At 48.7% G+C, this 27,209-nt stretch overlaps 1 protein-coding gene across 9 annotated transcripts in view; it reads right to left on the minus strand.

Moving 5' to 3' along the window:
• dzip1 (DAZ interacting zinc finger protein 1) overlaps window positions 1–27,209 on the minus strand; it is a 646,334-nt gene that overhangs the window by 472,640 nt on the left and 146,485 nt on the right. For all 9 annotated transcript variants that reach the window (XR_011935128.1, XR_011935127.1, XM_072476252.1 and 6 more), the window contains exon 6: window positions 10,143–10,264. Coding sequence is in view for 7 of the 9 variants with exons in the window: in XM_072476252.1 (XP_072332353.1) it covers window positions 10,143–10,264 (122 nt within the window). In the remaining 2 variants the exon portion in view is untranslated. The remainder of the gene's footprint in view (window positions 1–10,142; window positions 10,265–27,209) is intronic.

A 27,209-nucleotide genomic window follows, 5' to 3' on the forward strand; every position in this document is an offset into this window, starting at 1 on the left:
TGATGTCACCAAGATCAATGCAACATCAGATCATTCTCACAATCCTCAAGAAGAAACGCTCAATGAAACAGCAGATACCACAGAGGACACTGACACCAATAATTTGAAGAATGACTCAAATTATCCACATTGAGCGCAACAATAACAATAAAAACCACAAGAAGCACAACAGAAACAAGAACAACAACAGCAACAACAAGAACAACAACAAAAACTACAAGCACAACTACAGGAACAACAAAAACAACAACGAGCATAACAAAGACAACAGCAACAACAACGACAATAACAAGCACGACAAAAACAACGAAAACAACAAAGACAGAAACAACAACAATGAAACATCGACGTGTACAACATGGTACAACTCTGCACATGAAGGACAATGCAACATTACACTTAAAAACAATGACAAGAGTACAAACATACCATGGCATGACAACGAATTTCACAAATTCATATTTGCTCCAGAACAAACGAGCACAACAGCTTTCAAGGCAGGTGACACACTAAATCGATACCACAAGCACAGAAAAAAGTCCACGGCAGTCAGCATCAGTGGTTCGACCATTCGAACACCTCGTGATGACTTGTTGGTTACTTAAAACACAAGAACACTGACGACATTCACAAAAGTTACAATATCAATATCATCACGTCAACAGCAGAAAAAAACCCTCAACCGAACAAATTCATAAAGTTTGGACTCATAAATGGTTTTACGATTGGACTCATAAGATATTAATTGGCTTTGTATAATAACCAATATCATCACCACTTGTACAGATATACATATCATAAGTAATCTAACTGTTTTGTATAATTTCCTTTAACACTGTACAGAAAATATGTAAAAGATAAAAAGGGGGGATGTAGTGATCTGCATATCTGTGTATATATATACAAGGGGTCAATGTAAATGCAATACAACTAAGCAATCACTAGAGGGAGCACGGGAGATGTATAAATATAGACAAACAGGAAGTCAGGGACTCTTCACAGGAACGGCAGCTGGTGAGCAGGACACAGACAGGCAGCTCAGATGTAACATAGTATAAGCGCTGGAAAGAGAACAAACTCAAAATAAAGCATCTACTTCAACTGTAAGACTACGAGCTTTATTCAGCCACAAGGAATAACACACTGACGACAGGGGGACTGGAAAAGGGGGTAGTGGCGGTGGTTTACGGAGCTATTTTGGAAGAAAAGAAGGCACCACTGGAAGGGATCAAAGCAAAGTGGGAGGAAGAGTTGGGAGAGGATATGGAGGAGGGGTTCTGGTGTGAGATGCTCCATAGAGTGAATGCCTCCAGCTCGTGCGCAAGGTTGGGGCTGATACAGCTGAAGGTGGTATACAGAGCATACCTCACAAGGCTGAGGTTGAGCCGATTCTTTGAAGGAGTAGAAGATGTGTGTGAACATTACGGGGGGGGGGGGGGGGGCGGCTATTCACGTTCATGTTTTGGTCCTGTCCAAAGCTGGAGGATTACTGGAAGGAGATTTTTAAGGTAATCTCTGAAGTGGTGCACGTGCATCTGGACCCAGGCCCTCGGGAGGCCATATTCGGGGTGTCGGACCAGCCGGGGTTGGAAATGAGTGCGGAGGCAGATGTTGTAGCCTTTGCCTCGTTGATCGCCCGAAGGCGGATCCTGATGGGTTGGAGAGCAACCTCTCCACCATGCGCCCTGGTGTGGCAGGGGGACCTGTTTGAATTCTTGACTCTTGAGAAGGTTAAGTTTGACCTGAGGGGAAGGATGGAGGGGTTCTACAATTCATGGGCATTATTCATTATGCACCTTCAAGAACTGGATAACATCGAACATTAGTTGGGGGGGGGGGGGGGGGTTGGGAGGGCTGGGGGGAGGGGACTGTAGTTGGGGGTGGGGTTGGGAGGGCTGGGTGGAGGGGACTGTATGTGTTAAAGGTGACTATGGGTGATTCCTGATTCCTTTTTGTCATTTGTTTATGCGAACATGCGGGCTAATGTTTGGGGTTTGGTGGGAGGATGGGATCATTGTTATTGACATATTTGTTACTGATTATTTCTCATTGTTGCTGTGTGTAAATCTGGGAGAAAATGTGAAAAAGGAGAATAAAAATATATATTTTTTAAAGTATGGTGCTCTTTCCAAGGGCCAGTGCAGACTCGATGGGCCAAATGGCCTCCTTCTGCACTGTAGATTCTATGATTCTATGCATGTAGCATGGAATGAACTTTCAGCACGAGTAGAGTTCGATGGGTATGGTCTGATAGCCATTACTGGTTGCAAGTAAATCAAAGTTGGGAAATCAATATTCAGTCATTTGACTTTTAGGAAGGACTGGCAGGGAGGAAAAGTTGGGGTGGGGTAGCTCTGCTAATACGAGAGCAAATAAGTACAGTTCTGAGGGACGACCGAGGTTCAGAAGATGTAAAGTTGTGTGAATGGAAGTGACAAATACCAAAGGAAAGAAGAGAGTGGTAGGAGTATTGTATAGGCCCCCAAAAAGTAGCCACACTGTAGGAAAGATTTAAATCAAGAAATAATAAATGCATGTAAAAAGAGAACTGCATTAATCATGGGCGACTTTAATATTTCTATAGACTGGGCTAATCAAATTGGAAATGAATGCAAGAAAATTAATTCAGAGTGCATTCGAGATGGTTTTTGGGCTACTGTGTTATGGAGCCAACTAGGAATCAGGCTAATTTGGACTTGGTAATGGGTAATCAGGTAGGCTTAATAAATGATCTGAAGGTTAAGGATTTCCTAGGGAGTAGTGATCACAGTATGATAGAATTTAGCATTCAGTTTGAATGTGACAGAACTTGGACTAAAATATCAGTATTAAACTGAAAGATGAGGAATTACGAAGGTATGAGGATGGAATTGGCCAAAGTGGACTGGTCATATAAATTAGTAGGTAAGGCCATAGATGTGCAGTGGCAGGCATTTAGGGAGATGTTTCGAGTCCAGATGACCCTTTGTCAAAGCTTTTTTGTCTTGTTTATAAGTGTAGACATGTGTTAATAGCACAGAAAGCTGATGGGCAGCTGAACAATTTTACCTCTTTGACTGAGTCTTGATCATACCCTAAATTTGTGCCTGAAAGTATTGAAACATTGGCTGAAATTTTCTGGCCATTCCAGCCGGCAGGATCTTTGGTCTCACCGATGGTGACAAAGGGTCATCTGGACTCGAAACGTTAGCTCTTTTATCTCCCTACAGATGCTGCCAGACCTGCTGAAATTTTCCAGCATTTTCTTTTTGGTTTCAGATTCCAACATCCGCAGTAATTTGCTTTTATTTATGAGGAAGAACCTACCATGGATAACCAAGGAAGTTAAAGAGGGTATTAAATTGAAAGCAGAAACACATAAGCAAGAAACATAAAAACAAACAATAAGAGCTTTTTAATTATATTAAAAGGAAGAGAAAAGTAAAAGAAAGCATCAACCCCTTAAGAAAATGAAACTGGGGAAGTAATTATAGAGAACAAAGAAATGGCAGAGGAGTTAAATAGATATTTTGCATCGATCATTACTGTAGAGGATACTACATGAACCCAGAAATAGTTTTTTAAAAATACAGTGAGGAATTAAATACAGTCAATATCTCCAGAGTGTTAGTTTTAGGCAAACTAATGAGGTTAAAGGCTGACAGGTTCCCTGGGTCTGATGATTTGCACCCAGATCTTAAAGCAGGTAGCTACAGAGATCGTGGCTGCATTGGAAGTTATTTTCCAAAACAACATGGATTCAGGAACTGTGCCAAAGCATTGGAAAATCGCCAATGTGGTACCCTGGGGTGACTGTCTGTGTGGAGTTTGCACATTTTCCTCGTGCCTACATGGGTTTCCTCCAGTTTCCTCCCACAGTCCAAAGATGTGCAAGTTAGGTGGATTTGCCATGCTAAATTGACTCTTTGTGTCCAAAGATGTGTAGGTTAGGTTAAGGGGTTATTGGGATGGGGCGGAGGAATGGACTTGGGTGGAGTGCTCTTTCAGAATGTCCAAGCACGTCTTTGGGGACTTGAGATATCCGGAAGCTGTGTGTTTGCTATTGTACTGTTGACTGTTTAATGCCTTGAGGCCGTGTGCTTGTTTGAGGCCGTTCCTCTTGCTTCTGTGGCTTGGAGCAAGGGGAAGGTTAGCAGTAAGATAAACTACTACCAGTGCTAGAAAGGTGGAAGGGATGCTCTTTCACTCTTCTGCCGTGCTCCGTGTCGGTGTGACTTTCCGGTGTATTGTTATGCTCGCCCCGAATGAATTTCCACTGATGCAGGTCTACTGTTGGGAGCTGCAGGAGGAGGGGGAAGAGTTATTGTGCTGCTGGGAGGCCGTGTATTTGCCTTCTGCAGCCACTTCTGCTTTGTGGCCTGGAGTAAGGAACCTACTGCCTGTGCTGTAGAGGGGAGGGGGTGCTCTCTCGCTCTTCCACCATGCTGTGTCAGTGTGACTTTCCGGTATATTGTTGTGCTACCCACCCCGAGCGACTTTCCACTGATGCGAGTGTACAACTAGGGGCTGCAAGAGGGGGAGAAAGCGGCGGGTTGATTTAAATGCTTGTGATTTCATTGTACTGTTGACTGTTTAATGTTCAACATGTATTTGGTTTTCTTTGTATGGCTGGTTTAGCACACTGGGCTAAATCGCTGGCTTTTAAAGCAGACCAAGACAAGCCAGCAGCACGGTTCAATTCCCATACCAGCCTCACTGAACAGGCGCCGGAATGTGGTGACTAGGGGCTTTTCACAGTAACTTCATTGTGCCAATAAGCGATTTTCATTTCATTTCATATAAGTGCATTATTGGAGCTTTGTGTTTGTACTGATATTCTGCAGTGAAACGTGTGTATTTCACAGTGCCTTTTCCTTGTTGGTTAATGGTTACAGTGATATATGGACTGTTAAGTAGTTTTGAAAACTCTTTTCGTATAAAGGTATTGTTGGCTATTTAATAAATAAAATATACCCAAAAGATTGTGTTTGCTGCTTGCTGCTGCAAATGCCTCGAGGTTGCTGCTGCTTTTTCTTTAAATGTTTTTACTGCGGTTTTTTGGTATACAAAATTATTATAAATATGAACAAACAGTGGGAGTTAAACAAGAGGCTATATAAGAAGTAAAACTAGAACTATTTATACATAAATCGGTTTTGACTATTTACATAAATACACCAGCTTCCCATTCCTTTTCTTTTATTCCTTCCTTACAGTGTTTGCCGTGGCGATGGTGGTCCCCTGCGTTACGCTCCCTCCAGGTTTCCCCCTTTGCTTTTCTTCCCTTTGAATCAGGTTGTTGTTGCCCCTCCCCCCTTGTGCCTCCTGGATCTTTTGTTGGGCTTGGCTGCGTTCCTTGTTCCCTGGCCCCCACCCCTTCCTTATGGTGTCATGGCCACCCCCCCATGGCTTCCTAGTTGATGGCTACAAACAGGTCTTCGAATAATCGAGTGAATGGCTCCTATATTTTGTGGAAGCCTTCTTCCGACCCTCGGATGGCGAATTTGATTTTCTCCATTTGGAGAAATTCCGACAGGTCGGACAGCAAGTCTGCAGCTTTGGGTGGTGCTGCTGATCACCAGCCGAGCAGGATTCCCCGGCAGGCGATTAGGGAGGCAAAGGCAAGGGCTTGGTCCTCCTCTCCATGAAGAGATCTGGCTGTTCTGATACCCCGAAGACCTGCCACTCTCGGGCATGGCTCCACCCTCATTCCCACCACTTTGGACATTGCCTCAAAGAAGGCTGTCTAGTACCCAGCAAGTCTGGGGAAAGACCAGAATATGTGGGCATGGTTGGCCGGGCCTCTTTGCCCCCTTTCACATCTGTCCTCCAACTTCGGGAAGAAGGGTTCTGCTCATCAGGGTTCTGATTAAGGGCCTGTGCACCACTTTTAGTTGCATTAGACTTAGCCTTGCACATGTGGAGGTGGAGTTGACCCTGTGCAGTGCTTCGCTCTGGAGTCCCCACCCTATTTCAAACCCCAGGTCCTCCTCCAGCTTCTCCCTTGTCTCGTCCAGTTGGGTGTTGGCCCCCATTAGCAGTCATACCATGTCACCACAGTTCCCTTTCCTTAAGATGTCTGCATCCAACAGGTCCTCCAGCAGTGACTGTTGTGGTGGTCATAGGTACGTCCTTGTTTCTTTTCATAGGAGGTTTTTGAGTTGGAGGCACCCAAGTTCATTACCGCCCGTCAGCTGGAATCTTTGTCAGCTCTTCAAACATTGTTGACCTGTTGTTGGTGTAAAGGTTTCTAACTGTCAGCGTCCCCCCGACCTGTCTCCACCTTTTGAAGAAGGAGGCGGCCACGGTCACTGGCATGAACCATACGGATGCTTCAGATGAGGGCATTATCGGACATCTCAGTTAGCCCAAAATGCTGTCGCAGTTGGTTCCACGACTGGAGTGTTGCTACCACCACTGGGCTCGTTGAATTTTATTCGGTGGGGATGGGAATACCGCCGTTGTTCGGGCTCAGAGCAAGCTTTTCCAGCACAACTGGCTCGCTGGTTAGCACTCTGAGCAAAGATGGGGCACGTAAGGGGTAGGCTTGGAGGGATTGAGGGTCCCGGGGTGGAAGTCCGAACTGATTGTCAATTTCTCTCCTTTTCCAATTCCTTACAGAGACCAGAATGGCTGGTGTTGTCGACCCTGCAGAGGATTCCCTCGCAGTGCTGTTGGCAGCCCAGACAGCCGGACACTGGAGAAGGTAGCAGTGTTGATGCAGGCTGGAGGCGGCACCCCATGTGCAGGGGGCCGCTGCACACCCTGAAGACCCGGCAGCCCATCAGGCCAAGAAGGAACCCAGAGGGGGATGCCGGCGACGGCCCAAGGTGTACAAGTGGTCAATCGAGGAGATGGACAGCATGTGTCGCAGGAGATTCCATCTCAACAGAGAGACAGTGTGGCACCCGTGCCATGCCCTCGACGAGGGTGTGTGTGTGTGGGGGTGGTTGAGTGTGTGTGTTTATGTAGTGGGGGTTGTCAGTGTGTGTGTGCGTAGAGGGGTCCAAAGAGTGTTTGTGTGTAGAGGGGGTTCAGGGAGTGTGTGTGTAGAGGGGTTCAGGGAATGGGTGTGTCGAGGGGGTTCAGAGTGTGTGCATGTGTGTGTACGTGCAGAGGGGGTTCAGTGTGTTTGCGTGCAGGAGAGGTTCAGGGAGTAGGGAGTTCAGAGTGTTGGTGTAGAGGGGGTTCAGAGCGTATTTGTTAGTAGAGGGGATACAGGGTGTGCACGTGTGTGTGTGGGGGGGGAGGGGGGGGGGAGTCGAGTGTGTGCATATGTAGGGGGCATGTCTGTGTGTGTGTGTATATATATATATATATATAGGGGATGTAGGAATCTACCGTGCGATTTAAGTGTAGTCACGTATACACTTCAAAACTCAGTAGAATTTAAGTTACACTTCTCAGATGCGAAATAAAATTCTTTTATTGTGTTTATTGATTATAATTGAGAGACGAAGATCTTGTGGTTACAAATCAAATGTTCTCAAAAAGCCCTTGCCAGCAAAAGACTTTAAGAGAAATAATTGACTGAACGGTTTACAACAGATTGAACTTTCAAAATACAGTAACGGTTCTTTGCTCAAAGCAAAACAGCTTGTGCGACTTCAAGAGTTAGTGGAAATATGAAAATATGAAATAACGATAGCGAGTAGTTAGATGAAAGGTATAGAGTGATCCTGGATGGAAAATGGCTTCCCAAACCTCTATGTTTAAGGAGAATGTTATCAGTCTGACTCCATCTGTCCCTACCCCTGCAATGTGCTGATTGGCTTGGATGGGTTTCAAATGCATTTGGTTGGATGGTTAGTTGTCAATCATAAATATGCAACATACATTCGGATATGTTGCATTTGTAGATGTTTGGGTGTGTTGGAATGTGATATGTCTGACTGCGAACAATGGTCAGTTTATGATATCAGTAAAATGTTGCATAAGCTTTATTGAATGTTTCAGATTCTGTGCTTTGCCACTGCAAATTCTGCAAGCTCTGTGTTTTTGTAATGATGAAATCCATTTTTAAATAGATTTTAAACTGGGCTTTAGTATTTACATTAAAATGGCTAAATCAATTACCCTTTTACCTATCAGAAATAGCCAGTTCCCTTCGGGGGGGGGAAGGTTCAGAGTGTGTTTGTGTAGGGGAGTCAGAGTGTGTGTAAAGAAGGGGTCAGAAGGAGAGAGAGTGTGTGGGCGTCGGGTGTGTGTGGGGGACGGGGTGTGTGCAGCCCCTTTCACCTGGTCATTTTTAATTGAAGATTCCTTTTGAACTTATCGAACTAATGTTCTGATGGCGGCATGTGACGCAGTGGTTAGCACTGGGACTGCGGCGCTGAGGACCCGGGTTCGAATCCCGGCCCTGGATCACTGTCCGTGTGGAGTTTGCACATTTTCCCCACAACCCAAAGATGTGCTGGTTAGGTGGATTGGCCACGCTAAATTGCCCCTTAATTGCAAAAGAAAAATAATTGGCTGCTCTAAATTTTTTTAAAAAGACGTTGCTTTATATTTGCACAGAAATTGTTATCTTTGATAAAACCTTAATTATTTTTGCTATTCAATTGATTGCAATACCAAATGTTATGTTTTATTTCATTTCATTTTCATTTCTGAACTTTTCTCATTGACCCTTGACAGAGAAGAAAATCCTGAGTGAAAATCCTGACTAAGCGTGGGGGTGAGTGACTGACCAAGTGAGTGAATAGGTGGGGATGAGTGCGAGTATGTTTTATGCACAGCCTCAGTTTTCTCACTCACCGCCACACACCAACACATACACACACACACACACACACTCCCACCCACAGACACGGGTTCCTCAAAATCAGCTTTAATTGCATGTTGGATGCCTGACCCTTAAATGACTCTGTGCATGTATTCATTCAACGTACCTTGTGTGGTCCAACTTCAGATGTCTGGAATCATAACAGCCAGTAGAGCGGTGTGGATGAAGAGAGCATCACATCTGTTGGTTTTGGCTCAAACAATAGATTGCTGTGCAGGCTACAAGGACTCTACCTGTTTAATCCCTTTTTTCTACTTTCTTTATTTTTGGCATTATCTTTTCTTTTCCATGGATATTTAATAGACATGTATCGTTAAGTCAAGCAGCAGAGAGAATAAGGAATTTAAAAAATTACAACACTCTGCTAGCTTTGGACAATTAGGTGGGTAACTGGGTTACGGGGATAGGGTGGAGGTGTGGGCTCGAGTACGGTGCTCTTTCCAAGGGCCGGTGCAACTCGATGGGCCGAATGGCCTCCTTCTGCACTGTAAATTCTATGATCTATGAACAGAACTCAGATTGTGGCACTTGGCACCCGAGAGATGGGATGGAACTTGGTTCGATTAGTTGGCTGGTGGCCAATGAATTAGTCAAAAGGCTGTATTTTGCCCAGTAACAGGTGGTGTTTGGATCTTGCCTGAGTGGGGTGATTTCCAGAGACCCAAGGAAAGCAGAGTTTGAATCCTGGACACTCAGGGGCCTGCTCTCTCTCTCTGGTGTTGTCTCCAGAAAAGCTGCTATTTTTCTGAAACTGCAGCCACCTGAATGATTCTCCAGTGAAAACCTTGAACGGAAAACAAAGTTTGAAGAGAAGAAAGGTGCCAGAAACAACCATCTGAAACAAACCGTGATCGTTTTATTGTCATCTTTACTACTTTTCTCCTTTGTGTTTGCTTTCTCTTCTGTGGGTGTGTTATGTGTGGGCAAGTTAAAGTGGGTGATATTAGGAATTAGATAATAGTTAACCAGTTGTATTTGTTGCATATTGAATTATAGTTCTTGTTCTAAATAAAAAGTAATTGTGTTTACATTTACAAACCTGGTGACTGTAATTATTGGGCAGCCAAATACTTTGTATATTTTTCTAAAAATTTTGGGTAATTCAATTATGCTGCAGCTCCGGGTCAAGTGGGGCTGGAACTGACCATGCATTAGCCCAGGGGATCGTAACAAGGTGCCGCTCTCAAGGGACATGCCAAAAACAGATGGTGACAGAGCACACACTCAGATACAAGGAATACACGGTGTGCCCTTCTGTGAGGTGACGGAAACCACATTCACATCCCATGTGTGCAATTTTAAGCAAAACATTTTTGCTTTCCAATGGCTAATTTGTTTCTTCGCCAGTATATTACAATTTGCATTTTATTTTCCATACCTGAGAATGTGTTTTAAAGTATAGCAGTTTCTCAGCTTCCAGCTGGGACTGGGTATTTTGCAATTGCTTTTTCAGTTGATCTATTTCATCTTGGATTTTGTCCGATTGATAATTCTTCTTTTCTATTAACATAACAATTACATAAATAAAGCTACAACGATTTTTCAAGATTTTTCAATATAACCTGAAACTTAATTGAAGCAGGCCTTGAGACCAGCAATTGAAGTCCAGAAGTTTCAGATGATCAGAATAGATAACACAGTACAAGAACAGAAAGAAATCTGAAAACAACTAATTAGGACTTCCGGTGGCGGCCATGGAGTGAGTAGTCGCTTATTTGGTAGCTCCCGCTCATGGTGGACCTTTGGACCTTTTACCCCGATTTGCGGTGGATTTGATTGACAAAACAGGAGACTGGTAAAGTAGAGGAGAAGGATTCCCCACCAGTGTATGGATTAGTGGACCAGAAGTGGTCTGAAAAGGAGAGAACATTGGTCGAAGACGGGAGCGGAATCTGCGGCACAGGGGAATATGGCGGATGGTCAACGGAGCAACTGGCGGAATTTCCAGGAGAAATTTGCTCAGCAAAGAAAGGAATACTGGATCCGATTAAGATGGAGATTGACCGTGTCGAGCAGAGACCGGATGCATATGTGGCACGTATGTTCGAGAAGCTGCCGGGGGAAGGTGCGTTTGCTCGACCCTTGGAGGTGGACCGGGCACACAGAGCGCTTATGAGGAAGCCGCTGAGGAAGAGGAATGAGCCACCTAGGGCGATGGTGGTGCGAATACACTGGTTCCTGGACAAGGAGCAGATCTTGAGGAGGGCCAGGCAGACAAGGAGCTGCATATGGGAAGGCAACGAGCTGCGTAATTACCAGGACTTGGGTGGCGGAACTGGCCAAAAGAAGGGCGAGTTTAAACAAGGTGAAATCGGCCCTCTTTAAGAAGAGGGTGAAGTTCGGCTTGCTGGTACCCAGCGTGTTTGTGAGTCACTTATGAGGGCCAGGAACTTTATTTCGGAACGCCAGATGAGGCGATGAACTTTGTTAAGGACAGGGGTTTGACTGGTGATGGAGGACATTGAATTTGGGGCGAGTAGTTGTGTACTTGATCTGCAGCTAAATGTATTTTTCCTTCTGGTTTTGTACTAAGTTTGGGGTCGTTGCTCCGTTCTGTTTACGGGTTAACTTTGTTCTTAACAGGGGATGGTGGGTGGAATTTTCTTCTTTGTGTTTGTTGGGGATTGTGATTTGCATATGGTGTTCGAGCAGGAGCGGGGGAGGGGGGGTCAGTGGGGGGCAGGATGCTTGGCGCCATGGACGGGGGCTACCAGGCTGTCTGGGCGGGCTAGCTCACGGAAGCGCAGTGGGGGGCAAGCAAGTGATAAGTTTGTTGAGGGGGTTTGGGTTTGTTATTTTGTTATGGGGGTGGGGGGGTGGGGGAGGGGGAGGAGGAGGAGGGGGGTATTGATCTGCTGACAGGGGAGGGACTGGCGCTTGGAGACAAATTGAGGTCGATGACAGTCGGCGCCCGAGGGTGGGCCTGAGGAGGCGCGGGACGTGGGCAGGTGGCTGGCCTAAGAAAGGTTATAGTTGATCGGGGGGGGGGGGGGGGGGGGGGGGTGGCAACCAGACTGATCACATGGAAAGTGGAGGGCTTGTGTGTTTGCGCATCTTAAGAGTTTGAAGGCGGACGTGACAATGCAAAGCAGTTGATGTGGTGTATATGGATTTCAATAAAGCATTTGATAAGGTTCCCCATAGTAGGCTATTGCAGAAAATAAGGAGGCATGGGACTGAGGGTGATTTAGCGGTCTGGATCAGAATTTGGCTAGCTGTAAGAAGACAGAGGGTAATGGTTGATGGGAAATGTTCAGCCTGGAGTTCCGTTACTAGTGGTGTACCACAAGGATCTGTTTTGGGGCCACTGCTGTTTGTTATTTTTCTCAATGACCTGGAGGAGGGCGTAGAAGGATGGGTGAGTAAATGTACGGATGACACTTAAGTCGGTGGAGTTGTGGACAGTGCAGAAGGATGTTGCAGGTTACAGAGGGACATAGATAAGCTGCAGAGCTGGGCTGAGAAGTGACAAATGGAGTTTAATGCAGAAAAGTGTGAGGTGATTCATTTTGGATGGAGGAACAGGAATACAGAGTGCTGGGCTAATGCTAAGATTCTTGGTAGTGTTGTGAGCAGAGAGATCTCGGTGTCCGTGTACATAGATCCCTGAAAGTTGCCACCCAGGTTGTTAAGAAGGCGTTAGCTTTATTGTTCATGGGATTGAGTTTCAGAGCCATGAGGTCATGTTGCAGCTGTACAAAACTCTGGTGCGGCCGCATTTGGAGTATTGCGTGCAGTTCTGGTCGCCACATTATAGGAAGGATGTGGAGGCATTGGAAAGGGTAGAGGAGATTTACCAGGTTGGTGCCTGGTATGGAGGGAGGATCTTATAAGGAAAGGCTTAGGGCCTTGAGGCTCTTTTCGTTAGAGAGAAGAAGGTTAAGAGGTGACTTAATAGAGGCATACAAGATGATCAGAGGATTAGATAGGGTGGACAGTGAGAGCCGTTTTCCTTGGATGGTGATGTCTAGCACGAGGGGACATAGCTGAACCGGTACCAAGACAGGGAAACAATCCTGCGCTGGGCCAGGCAAAACAGAACCTGCAAATGGGAAAGATACTTCATTAGAGTTTACGAGGACATTGGGGAAGACCTAGCCAGGGGACGGGCCTGAATTCAATAGAGCGAAAACAGCTGTTCACAAGAACGACGTGTGTTTTGGTATGCTGGGCCCAGCAAAACACTGGGTCACATACCAAGAAAGAGAGCACTTCTTCACAGCCCCTGCCGAAGCAAACAAGTTTGTCGAGGAACACGGGCTGGAAAACCAACAGCTAGGGTAGAAAAAGGAGCCACAGGCAGGGGAAACAACACGCGGGGGGGGGGGGGCAACGCCAGGCCCCCCCGCCCCCAAGGCGAGCGCACCCTGAACAAAAAGCCACCACCGAGGGACCGCTTCAGGTGGGAGACCAGGAGGGAACAAGAGTAGCAGAGAAGGGAGAGCAAGCAAGAGGAGTGCAGGGTACGATGAGGGAAGAGCGGGCAGAAAACCACAGAGGCCGGGCAGGGGAGATGCGAGACAGTAACTCCCGAGACGGGGGCATGCAACAAAACAGGGCCGCAGCGTGCCCCAACAGGGGAGAAGGCGCCAGGCAGGGGGGAGGGGGGAAACCATAGGAACAAGAGAAAGAGGGACAAAGGAGGGTTTTACGGGAGAGGGGGGAAAAAGGGGGGGGGGGGAAAGGGAGGGGGGGACACAGGGAGGGAGGGAGGGACCGGGGGAGGGGGGGGACACAGGGAAGGAGGGACAAACAGGACTAGAAAGGGAATAGCAATAGGGCTACAAAGTGCCACAATCAATCTCGGAACAAGGAATCTCTGCAAGCATCCACCCAGTACGGTCTCTGGGCGAAGGGAGGCCCCAGAGTGCAGGGGACTACCCGCGTGGTGGACGCACAGTGGGCGGCCATGTCGCGTGCCCCCTGACAAAGGGAAACCCCGGAGCGCAGGGAGCCAACCGCATGGAGAGAGCAGTGACAGCGGCCATCCTGGACGGCCTCCTAACAAAGGGAAACCTCGGAGGGCCGGGGCGCGTCCACCAGGTAAGTATGGTTAATCCCACAGGAGCGAGGGGACAGAAGCCCCCTACCTGGATAGTCACCTGAAATGTAAGGGGACTCGACGGCCCAGTGCAAAGATCCAGAGTCCTCACCCACGTAAGAAATATGAAGGCCGACATAGTCTTCCTCCAAGAGACACACCTGAGAGAGCAGGACCGGCTGCGGGTAAGAAAGGGCTGGGTGGGACAAACCTACCATTCCAGCTGTGGAACGAGGGCCAGGGGGTTGGCAATACTAATCAGCAAGAGGATGATGTTTAGGGCGACAAAGACGGTTACGGATCCAGGGGGATGGCATGGTCAGCGGGGCCCTGGATGGGGCACTGGTAGTACTAGTTAACGTGTATGTGCCCAACTGGGACGACAGATTGGTGGAGTTGCAGATAGCGAGGCGGGACTGTCAGAGAATACAGCAAAATATAGATAGATTGGAGAGTAGGGCAGAGAAATGGCAGATGGAGTTCAATCCAGGCAAATGCGAGGTGATGCATTTTGGAAGATCTAATTCAAGAGCGGCCTATACGGTCAATGGAAGAGTCCTGGGGAAAATTGATGTACAGAGAGATCTGGGACTTCAGGTCCATTGTATCCTGAAGGTGGCAACGCAGGTCGATAGAGTGGTCAAGAAGGCATACAGCATGCTTGCCTTCATTGGACGGGGTATTGAGTACAAGAATCGGCAGGTCATGTTACAGTTGTATAGGACTTTGGTTAGGCCACATTTGGAATACTGTGTGCAGTTCTGGTCGCCACATTGCCAGAAGGATGTGGATGCTTTAGAGAGGGTGCAGAGGAGGTTCACCAGGATGTTACCTGTATGGAGGGTTCTAGCTATGAAGAAAGGTTGAGTAGATTAGGATTGTTTTCGTTGGAAAGAAGGAGGTTGAGGGGGGACCTGATTGAGGTCTACAAAATTATGAGAGGTATGGACAGGGTGGATAGCAACAAGATTTTTCCCAAGAGTGGGGGTGTCAATTACAAGGGGTCATGATTTCAAGGTGAGAGGGGGAAAGTTTAAGGGAGATGTGCGTGGAAAGTTTTTTACGCAGAGGGTGGTGGGTGCCTGGAACGCTTTGCCAGTGGAGGTGGTAGAGGCATTCAAGATGCATCTAGACAGATATATGAACGGGCGGGGAACAGAGGGAAGTAGATCCTTGGAGAATAGGCGACAGGTTTAGATAAAGGATCTGGAACGGCGCAGGCTGGGAGGGCCGAAGGGCCTGTTCCTGTGCTCTAATTTTCTTTGTTCTTTGTTGTTCTTTGACACAAGCTTCATCAAAAAGACCGTGCAGAAATCCCTGACATAGCAACGCACCGACTAATCATGGGGGGGGGACTTCAACTGTGTACAGGACCAAACGACTGACGGATCAAGTCCCAAAAACAGGGAAAACCTCAAGCATGGCAAGGGAACTCAGTCACTTTATGGAGCAGATGGGAGCGGTGGACCCCTGGAGGTTCGCCCACCCAGGGGAGAAGGAGTTCTCCTTCTTCTCCCCAGTACACAACGTATACACGTGACTTCTTTGTGGTGGGGAAAACGGTGCTTCCAGGGATAGACAAAGTGGAATACTCCGCAATTGTGATATCCGACCACGCTCCACACTACATGGACGTTACGTTGGAGATGGGCAGGGCCCAATGCCCCACATGGAGGTTGGACATTGCCCTACTAGCTGACAAGGCCTTCAACAAAAAGATATCGCAGGCCATAGCAGAGTACATGGAGAACAACCAGAACAGGGAGGTCTCACCCTCCACGATCTGGGAAGCGCTAAAGGCTGTACTAAGAGGGGAAATCAGCGCTTTCAAAACGCGAAGAGATAGGGAGGAAAGGGCGGCTATCCAGCAACTGGTCGACTCCGTACTGGAGGTAGACCGTAAATACTCCGAGGCCCCGACCGTAGAGCTCCTGACGGAGAGGAAAGAGCTACAAAGGAACTTTGATGGAACTCCACCAGGAAAGCAGTGCACCAACTCCGCCAGGCACGTGGGACCCTATACGAACACAGAGACAAAGCCAGCCGCCTGTTGGCACACCAGCTGAGAAAGCAGGCAGCCACCGGAGAAATTGCACAAATCAAGGATACCAGAGGCACGTTAGAAACAGAACCAGAAGAGATCAACAAAACTTTCAAGGCCTTCTACCAAAGGCTGCACACCTCAGAGCCCCCAATTGGGGAGTCCGGGATGAAACGATTCCTTGATGGACTGGACATACCAGTCATGGGGGAGGGCAGAAAACGTGACCTGGAAGCACCACTAGCACTGGGAGAGATGATGGACAGTATTAGCTCCATGCAGGCGGGGAAGGCACCGGGACCAGACAGGTTCCCGGCGGACTTCTACAAAACATTTGCGACAGCACTGGCCCCGCACCTGCGGGAGATGTTCACAGACTCGCTGGCTAGGGGCACACTGCCACCCACGCTAGCACAGGCCTCAATCTTGCTGATACCTAAGAAAGATAAAGACCCAACGGAATGTGGGTCATACAGACCCATCTCACTGCTGAATGCAGATGCCAAAATACTGGCCAAAATCCTAGCCAAAATGCTAGAAGACTGCGTACCAGAGGTGGTCGCAGAGGACCAGACGGGCTTTGTCAAAGGTAGACAGCTTACCTCGAACATCAGGCGCCTGCTGAATGTGATAATGACGCCCTCCGGGGAGAGAATACCAGAGATGATCGTCTCCCTAGGCACAGAAAAGGCCTTCAACATGGTTGAATGGAAATACCTCATAGAGGTACTGGAGCGGTTCGGGCTTGGAACAGGATTCACCTCCTGGGTAAACTCCTATACACGCTACCGTGGCGAGCGGACGGACCAACAATACCAACTCCCGATACTTCCAGCTACACAGGGGCACCAGACAAGGATGCCCACTGTCCCCGCTGCTATTCGCTCTAGCGATCAAGCCACTAGCAATCACGCTCAGAGCAGCAAAAAGCTGGAGGGGTATCCGAAGGGGCGGCAGAGAGCACAGAGTCTCACTCTATGCAGATGACCTGCTCCTCTACATTTCGGACCCACAAAGGAATCATCGCGCTCCTGAAAGAGTTTGGCGCCTTCCCGGGCTACAAACTCAACATGAGCAAAAGCGAGATCTTCCCGGTACACCCACAAGTGGGGGGGGCAGCACTAACGGGACTGCCATTTAAACAAGCCCGACACAAATTCCACTACCTGGGGATCCAAATAGCCCATGACTGGAAAGGGATCCACAAATGGAACCTCACCAGTCTGACGGAGTAAGCAAAAAAGGACCTGCAAAGATGGAACACACTCCCACTCTCCCTCGCGGGGAGAGTCCAGACGATCAAAATGAACGTACTGCCCAGGTACCTCTTCCTACTTAGATCCATTACGATCTACATTCCCAAGGCCTTTTTCAAAGCACTAGACAAACTAATCATGGCATTCATATGGGGGGGGGGAGGAAGAATGCTAGGATCCCAAAGAAGGTCCTACAAAAAACAAAATCCAGGGGGGGGGACTAGCCCTCCCAAACCTACAATTCTGCCACTGGGCGGCGACGGCTGAGCGAATAAGGGGATGGATCAAGGAGCCAGAAGCCGAGTGGGTGCACGCGGAAGAGGCCTCCTGCAAGGGGACCGCCCTCCGAGCCCTCGCCACGGCGGCACTCCCATCCCCACCCAAAAAACACTCTAGCAGCCCGGTGGTGATCACGACCCTCCAGTCCTGGAACCAACTACGGACAAAGCTCCCATCTGCAACAACCATAGGTTCACACCAGCGCTGACTGACGCCACCTTCAAAAAGTGGGGACAGGACAAAGGAACACTGACACTCAGGGACCTATACACGGACAGCAGGATCGCAACACTGGACAAACTGACAGAGAAATTACAGCTAGCCAGGGGGAACGAGCTAAGGTACCTGCAACACAAAAACTACCTACGAAAGGAGACAAGGACATACCCACAACCGCCACGATAGACATTACTGGAAGAGTTACTGGACGCAAGCATACTAGTTAAAGGAAACTGTAGCGACATGTATGACCGACTTGTAGAAAGGGCCGACATCGTACTGGACACAACAAGAAAGAAATGTGAGGAGGACCTGGGGATTGAAATAGGGTGGGGATTCTGGAGCAAAGCACTGCATCGCGTCAACTCCACCTCCACATGCGCAAGGCTCAGCCGGACGCAACTAAAAGTGGTACATGGAGCCAACTAAACAAGAACCCGTATGAGTAGGTTCTTTCAGGAGGTGGAGGATAGATGTGAACGGTTCCAAGGAGGCCCGGCCAACCACGCCCACATGCTCTGGTCTTGCCCTAGACTTGCGGGATACTGAACAGTCTTCTTCGAGGCAATGCCCAAAGTGGTGGGGATGAGGGTGGAGCCATGCCCGAAAGTGGCGGTCTTCGGGGTTTCAGACCAGCCAGATCTATTCCTGGGGAGGACGGTGGACGCCCTTGCCTCCCTGATCGCCCGCCGTAGAATCCTGTTCGGATGGCGGTCAGCAGCATCACCTAAAGCTGCAGACTGGCTGTCCGACCTCTCAGAATCTCTCCAAATGGAGAAAATCAAATTCCGAGGGTTAGACGATGGCTTCCCCAGAACGTGGGAGCCATTCACCCAATTGTTCCGGGACCCGTTTGTGGACAACGAACAAGCAGAAGAATAGCCAGGTAGCCAAGAGTCAGGGGAAAGTAGCCAAGGCATGAGAGGGAGAGATGGACCGGGAGAGCGGGGGGGGGGGGGCGGGGTAGGACAGCTAAACCTAAGAGGAAAGAAAGGCGAACCACAGGAGAGGGGGAGGGGGCAGAAGGGGGGTGGGGGGGAGAGGGGGGAAAAGAGTGAGGAGACAGGGAACAATAGAGGAGAACCAGGGAGGTGGGGGGGGGGGGGAGGCAGGGAAATGATAGTCGGAAGGAGGGCACGGGAAATAATAACAAACTTGGCATCTACAGGAACAGAGAGCAAGGAGAATCTGGCACCCAAATGTATATCTACCTCCCCAGTCACCCCCCCCCCCCCAACACACAAACAGATGCCTACTTCTGTGTTGTAAATAATATTGCCAATTGTACAGAGTTGCTGCTGTTGAGCTGGTGCATAATACCTTACCAGTAACTTTATTTTATTTTTTATTGTTACTTTATTGTTGGTATGTTTGTGTGTGCCCTTCTCTTCTATATATATATATATATATATATATATTACTCTGTGGACATAATGGTAAATATATTTTGTTCAAAATCCCAATAAAAAAACATTTATTAAAAAAATGTTTACATTTGTATTTGTATCTTTTGTTGTTATAAAATCATGAATGCCTTAAAAAAAAATTTATTTCAAAAAAAGAAAACCACTAATTAGTTGTTAGTCTTATTAAGTTTTGTTAGTTAAGTTTTGTGGCCAAAGAATATATCCTTATATCAATAATAACATATTTAAGAGTGTAAGAATAACAGAAATAGAAACAGGATAGTTCATACAGCCATCAGACCCTCCTCTCCATTCAATAAGGTTATGACTGATCTTTGACCTGAGCTCTACTTTGCCTCCTGATTCTCATATCCATTGATTCCCCTAGAATTCAAAACTTCTTCTTAGCCTTAACAATTGAGCATCCAGAGCCCTCTGGGGCAGATAATTCCAAAGTTTCACAACTCTGAGTGAATAAATTCCTCCTTACTTCAATCTTAAATGATCAATGCCTCAACTTGAGATTAGACCTTCAGATCAGGAACAATAACTCTCTCAAGCCCCCTCAGAATCCTATATGTTTGAATGATATCACCTCTCATTCTTCTAAACTCCAGAGAGCATGGTGTTAGAATTATGAACTTAGAGCTTGGATTAGTACTTGGAACTATGATGTTGTTGCCATTACAGAGACCTGGTTGAGGGAAGGGCAGGATTGGCAGCTAAACGTTCCAGAATTTAGATGTTTCAGGAAGGAGGTTGAGGGGAGACCTGATAGAGGTATACAAAATTATGAGGGGCATAGACAGAGTGGATAGTCAGAGGCTTTTCCCCAGGGTAGAGGGGTCAATTACTAGGGGGCATAGGTTTAAGGTGAGAGGGGCAAGGTTTAGAGTAGATGTACGAGGCAAGTTTTTGACGCAGAGGGTAGTGGGTGCCTGGAACTCGCTACCGGAGGAGGTGGTGGAAGCAGGGACGATAGTGACATTTAAGCTGCCCGACTAAACTACAATCTTCTACACTTCCTGGGTCCGTATCCCTCTATTCCCATCCTATTCATGTATTTGTCAAGATGCCCCTTAAATGTCACTATCGTCCCTGCTTCCACCACCTCCTCCGGTAGCGAGTTCCAGGCACCCACTACCCTCTGCGTAAAAAACTTGCCTCGTACATCTACTCTAAACCTTGCCCCTCTCACCTTAAACCTATGCCCACTAGTAATTGACCCCTCTACCCTGGGGAAAAGCCTCTGACTATCCACTCTGTCTATGCCCCTCATTATTTTGTAGACCTCTATCAGATCTCCCCTCAACCTCCTTCGTTCCAGTGAGAACAAACCGAGTTTATTCAACCGCTCCTCATAGCTAATGCCCTCCATACCAGGCAACGTTCTGGTAAATCTCTTCTGCACCCTCTCTAAAGCCTCCACATCCTTCTGGTAGTGTGGCGACCAGAATTGAACACTATACTCCAAGTGTGGCCTAACTAAGGTTCTATACAGCTGCAACATGACTTGCCAATTCTTATACTCAATGCCCCGGCCAATGAAGGCAAGCATGCCATATGCCTTCTTGACTACCTTCTCCACCTGTGTTGCCGCTTTCAATGACCTGTGGACCTGTACTCCTAGATCTCTTTGACTTTCAATACTCTTGAGGGTTCTACCATTCACTGTATATTCCCTACCTGCATTAGACCTTCCAAAATGCATTACCTCACATTTGTCCGGATTAAACTCCATCTGCCATCTCTCCGCCCAAGTCTCCAAACAATCTAAATCCTGCTGTATCCTCTGACAGTCCTCATTGCTATCCGCAATTCCACCAACCTATGTGTCGTCTGCAAACTTACGAATCAGACCAGTTACATTTTCCTCCAAATCATTTATATATACTACAAAGAGCAAAGGTCCCAGCACTGATCCCTGTGGAACACCACTGGTCACAGCCCTCCAATTAGAAAAGCATCCTTCCATTGCTACTCTCTGCCTTCTATGACCTAGCCAGTTCTGTATCCACCTTGCCAGCTCCCCCCTGATCCCGTGTGACTTCAACTTTTGTACTAGTCTACCATGAGGGACCTTGTCAAAGGCCTTACTGAAGTCCATATAGACAACATCCACTGCCCTACCTGCATCCATCATCTTAGTGACCTCCTCGAAAAACTCTATCAAGTTAGTGAGACACGACCTCCCCTTCACAAAACCATGCTGCCTCTCACTAATACGTCCATTTGCTTCCAAATGGGAGTAGATCCTGTCTCGAAGAATTCTCTCCAGTAATTTCCCTACCACTGAAGTAAGGCTCACCGGCCTGTAGTTCCCTGGATTATCCTTGCTAACCTTCTTAAACAGAGGAACAACATTGGCTATTCTCCAGTCCTCTGGGACATCCCCTGAAGACAGTGAGGATCCAAAGATTTCTGTCAAGGCCTCAGCAATTTCCTCTCCAGCCTCCTTCAGTATTCTGGGGTAGATTCCATCAGGCCCTGGGGACTTATCTACCTTAATATTTTTTAAGACACCCAACACCTCGTCTTTTTGGATCTCAATGTGACCCAGGCTATCCAAACACCCTTCTCCAGACTCAACATCTACCAATTTCTTCTCTTTGGTGAATACTGATGCAAAGTATTCATTTAGTACCTCGCCCATTTCCTCTGGCTCCACACATAGATTCCCTTGCCTATCCTTCAGTGGGCCAACCCTTTCCCTGGCTACCCTCTTGCTTTTTATGTACGTGTAAAAAGCCTTGGGATTTTCCTTAACCCTATTTGCCAATGACTTTTCGTGACCCCTTCTAGCCCTCCTGACTCCTTGCTTAAGTTCCTTCCTACTTTCCTTATATTCCATGCAGGCTTCGTCTGTTCCCAGCCTTTTAGCCCTGACAAATGCCTCCTTTTTCTTTTTGACGAGGCCTACAATATCTCTCGTTATCCAAGGTTCCCGAAAATTGCCGTATTTATCCTTCTTCCTCACAGGAACATTCCGGTCCTGAATTCCTTTCAACTGACACTTGAAAGCCTCCCATATGTCAGATGTTAATTTGCCCTCAAACCCCGCCCCCAATCTATGTTCTTCAGTTCCAGCCTAATATTGTTATAATTAGCCTTCCCCCAATTTAGCACATTCATCCTAGGACCACTCTTATCCTTGTCCACCAGTACTTTAAAACTTACTGAATTGTGGTCACTGTTACCGAAATGCTCCCCTTCTGAAACATCTACCACCTGGCCGGGCTCATTCCCCAATACCAGGTCCAGTACCGCCCCTTCCCTAGTTGGACTGTCTACATATTGTTTTAAGAAGCCCTCCTGGATGCTCCTTACAAACTCCGCCCCGTCTAAGCCCCTGGCACTAAGTGAGTCCCAGTCAATATTGGGGAAGTTGAAGTCTCCCATCACCACAACCCTGTTGTTTTTACTCTTTTCCAAAATCTGTCTACCTATCTTCTCCTCTATCTCCCGCTGGCTGTTGGGAGGCCTGTAGTAAACCCCCAACATTGTGACTGCACCCTTCTTATTCCTGATCTCTACCCATATAGCCTCACTGCCCTCTGAGGTGTCCTCTCGCAGTACAGCTGTGATATTCTCCCTAACCAGTAGCGCAACTCCGCCACCCCTTTTACATCCCCCTCTATCCCGCCTGAAACATCTAAATCCTGGAACGTTTAGCTGCCAATCCTGACCTTCCCTCAACCAGGTCTCTGTAATGGCAACAACATCATAGTTCCAAGTACTAATCCAAGCTCTAAGCACATCTGCCTTACCCGTAATACTTCTTGCATTAAAACATATGCACTTCAGGCCACCAGACCCGCTGTGGGAGTGGTTGGCCGGGCCTCCTTGGCACCGTTCACATCTATCCTCCACCTCCGGGAAGAACCTACTCATACGGGTTCTTGTTTGCGGGGGGGGGGGGGGGGGGGGGGGGGGGGGGAGACCAGGAGGTAAATATACATTTGGGTGCCGGAGAGACAATTACAGTGGGCAATACTCAAATGGGTTTGGTGTTGTTGTCGCTTGCTTCTCCCGGACGGATCTCGTTACCATCTCGCGCTCACCGCCGCTTCTGCCATTCCTCCCGTCTTTCGTCTTCATTCTCCTCATTCCCTACTCCTGGAAATGCCATGTTCATTATTATATGCCATGCCTTCCTTCCGGCTCTCATTTCCCTGCCTCCCCCCCACATTCCTGGTTCTCCTCTCTTGTTCCCTGTCTCTTCCCTCTCCCCTCCTCTTCCCTCCCTCCTGTGGTTCGCCTTTCTTTCCTCGTAGGTTTAGCTGTTCCCCCCCCCTCTCCCCGGTCTATCTCTCCCTTTCATGCTTTGGCTACTTTCCCCTGATTCTTGGCTACCTGGCTATTCTTCCTCTTGTTCGTTGGCCACAAACAGGCCACGGAACAATTGCGTGAATGGCTCCCACGTTCTGTGGAAGCCGTCGTCTGACCCTTGGATGGCAATTTTGATTTTCTCCATTTGGAGAGATTCCGAGAGGTCGGACAGCCAGTCTGCAGCTTTGGGTGGTGCTGCTGACCGCCAGCCGAACACGATTCTACGGCGGGCGATCAGGGAAGCAAAGGCAAGGGCGTCCACCCTCCTCCCCAGGAATAGATCTGGCTGGTCCGACACCCCGAAGACCGCCACTTTCGGGCATGGCCCCACCCTCATCCCCACCACTTTGGACATTGCCTCGAAGAAGGCTGTCCAGTACCCTGCAAGTCTGGGGCAAGTCCAGAACATGTGGGCGTGGTTGGCCGGGCCTCCTTGGCACCGTTCACATCTATCCTCCACCTCCGGGAAGAGCCTACTCATACGGGTTCTTGTTAAGTGGGTTCTATGTACCACTTTTAGCTGCGTCAGGCTGAGCCTTGCGCACGTGGAGGTGGAGTTGACCCTATGCAGTGCTTCGCTCCAGAGTCCCAACCCTATTTCAATCCCCAGGCCTTCCTCCCATTTCTTTCTTGTTGCTTCCGGTACGGTGTCGGCCCTTTCTATCAGTCGGTCATACATGTCACTACAGTTTCCTTTGTCTAGTATGCTTGCGTCCAGTAGTTCCTGTCGTGGCGGTTGTGGGTATGTCCTTGTCTCCTTTCGTTGGAAGCTTTTGAGTTGTAGATACCTTAGCTCGTTCCCCCTGGCTAGCTGGAATTTCTCTGCCAGTTTGTCCAGTGTTGCGAACCTGCCGTCCGTGTATAGGTAGGTCTCTGACTGCCAGTGTCCCTCCATCCTGCCCCCACCTTTTGAAGGTGGCGCAGTCAGTGCTGGTGTGAACCTATGCTTGTTGCAGATGGAAGCTTTGTCCGACATTTTGGTCAGGCCAAATTGCTGCCGTAGTTGGTTCCAGCATTGGAGGGTGGCTATCATCACCAGGCTGCTGGAATGTTTTTTGGGTTGCGATGGGAGTGCTGCCATGGCGAGGGCCCGGAGGGAGGTCCCCATGCAGGAGGCCTCTTCCGCGCGCACCCACTCGGCTTCTGGCTCCTTGATCCATCCCCTTATTTGCTCGGCTGTCGCCGCCCAGTGGTAGAATTGTAGGTTTGGGAGGGCTAGCCCTCCCCTGGATTTTGTTTTTTGTAGGACCTTCTTTGGGGTCCTAGCATTCCCCCCCTCCCCAACCCCCTTCTCCCATACCAACGTCATGATTAGTAAGTCCAGCGCTTTGAAAAAGGCCTTGGGGATGTAGATCGGAATGAATCTAAGTAGGAAGAGGTACCTGGGCAGTACGTTCATTTTGATCATCCGGAGTCTCCCCGCGAGGGAGAGTGGGAGTGTGTTTCATTTTTGCAGGTCCTTTTTTACTTACTCCATCAGACTGGTGAGGTTCCATTTGTGGATCCCTTTCCAGTCATGGGCTATTTGGATCCCCAGGTAGCGGAATTTGTGTCGGGCTGGTTTAAATGGCAGTCCCGTTAGTGCTGCCCCACCCACTTGTGCGTGTACCGGGAAGATTTTGCTTTTGCTCATGTTGAGTTTGTAGCCCGAGAAGGTGCCAAACTCTTTCAGGAACGCGATGATTCCATCCATGCTGCTCTGTAGATCCGAAATGTAGAGGAGCAGGTCATCTGCAGAGTGTGAGACTCTGTGCTCTCTGCCTCCCCTTCGGATCCCCCTTCAACCTTTTGCTGCTCTGAGCGCGATTGCTAGTGGTTCGATCGCTAGAGCGAACAGCAGCAGGGACAGTGGGCATCCTTGTCTGGTGCCCCTGTGCAGCTGGAAGTATCGGGAGTTGGTATTGTTGGTCCGTACGCTTACCATGGGAGCGTTGTATAGGAGCTTTACCCAGGAGGTGAACCCTGTTCCGAGCCCGAACCACTCCAGTACCTCTGTGAGGTATTTCCATTCAACCCTGTCGAAGGCCTTGTCTGCGTCTCGGGAGACGGTCACCTCTGGTATTCTCTTCCCGGAAGGGGTCATTATCACGTTCAGCAGGCGCCTGATGTTCGAGGTAAGCTGTCTACCTTTGACAAAGCCCGTCTGGTCCTCTGCGACCACCTCAGGTACACAGTCGTCTAGACTTTTGGCTAGGATTTTGGCATCTGCATTCAGCAGTGAGATGGGTCTGTATGATCCCACATACCGTTGAGTCTTTGTCGTTCTTAGGTATCAGCGAGATTGAGGCCTGTGCTAGCGTGGGTGGCAGTGTGCCCCCCAGCTTGCGAGTCTGTGAACATCTCCCGCAGGTGCGGGGCCAGTGCTGTCGCAAATTATTTGTAGAAGTCCGCCGGGAACCCGTCCGGTCACGGCGCCTTCCCCGCATGGAGCTTTTGCTGTCCATGATCTCTCACAGTGCTAGTGGTGCTTCCAAGCCCTGTTTTCTGCCCACACCCACGACTGGAATGTCCAGTCCATCATGGAACCGTTACATCCTGGACTCCCCCATTGGGGGCTCTCAGGTGTACAGCCCTTGGTAGAAGGCCTTGAAGGTTTTGTTGATCTTTTCTGGTTCTGTTTCTAACGTGCCTCTGGTATCCCTGATTTGTGCAATTTCTTTGGTGGCTGCCTGCTTTCTCAGCTGGCTTTATCTCCGTGTTCGTATAGGGTCCCACGTGCCTGGCGGAGTTGGTGCACTGCTTTCCTGGTGGAGAGGTCAAAGTTCCTTTGTAGCTCTTTCCTCTCCGCCAGGAGCTCTACGGTCGGGGCCTCGGAGTATTAACGGTCTACCTCCAGTATGGAGTCCACCAGCTGCTGCTTAGCCGCCCTTTCCTCCCTATCTCTTCGCGCTTTTAAAGCGATGATTTCCCCTCTTAGCGCCTTTAGCGCTTCCCAGATCGTGGAGGGAGAGACCTCCCGTTCTGGTTGTTCTCTGTGTACTCTGCTATGGCCCGTGATATCCTTTCATTGAAGGCCTTGTCAGCTAGTAGGGCAACGTCCAACCGCCATGTGGGGCGTTGGGCCCTGCCCGTCTCCAGCCTCACATCCATGTCGTGTGGAGCAAGGTCTGATATCACAATTGCGAAGTATTCCACTTTGTCTATCCCCAGAAGCACCGTTGTCCCCATCACAAAGAAGTCAATTCTGATGTATACGTTGTGTACTGGGGAGAAGGAGAATTCATTCTCCCCCGGGTGGGTGAACCTCCAGGGGTCCACCGCTCCCATCTGCTCCATAAAGTGACTGAGTTCCCTTGCCATGCTTGAGGTTTTCCCCTTTTTGGGGTTTGATCTGTCTGTCTTTGGATCCTGTACACAGTTGAAGTCCCCCCCAATGATTAGTTGATGCGTCACTATGTCGGGGATTTCTGCCATGGTCTTCTTGATGAAGCTCGTGTCGTCCCAGTTGGGTGCGTACACGTTAACTAGTACTACCGGTGCCGTACCATGACGTACCGTCCCCCTGGGTCCGTAACCGTCTTTGTCGCCCTAAACATCATCCTCTTGCCGATCAATATTGCCACCCCCCCTGGCACTTGTCCCATAGCAGGAGTGGTAGGTTTGTCCCACCCAGCCCTTTCTTACCCGCAGTCGGTCCTGCTCTCTCAGGACCGACTGAGAGTCTCTTGGAGGAAGACTATGTCGGCCCTCATATTTCGTAGGTGGGTGAGGACTCTGGATCTCTTCACTGGGCCATTGAGTCCCCTTACGTTCCAGGTGACTATCCTGGTGGGGGGCTTTGCCCCCTCGCTCCTGTGGGATTAACCATAATTACCTTGTGGATGCGCCCCTGCCCTCCAGGGTTTCCCTTTGCCAGGATGGCCGCTGTCATTGC

The sequence above is a fragment of the Scyliorhinus torazame genome, chromosome 15 (assembly GCF_047496885.1).
Source record: "Scyliorhinus torazame isolate Kashiwa2021f chromosome 15, sScyTor2.1, whole genome shotgun sequence".
Taxonomy (NCBI): domain Eukaryota; kingdom Metazoa; phylum Chordata; class Chondrichthyes; order Carcharhiniformes; family Scyliorhinidae; genus Scyliorhinus; species Scyliorhinus torazame.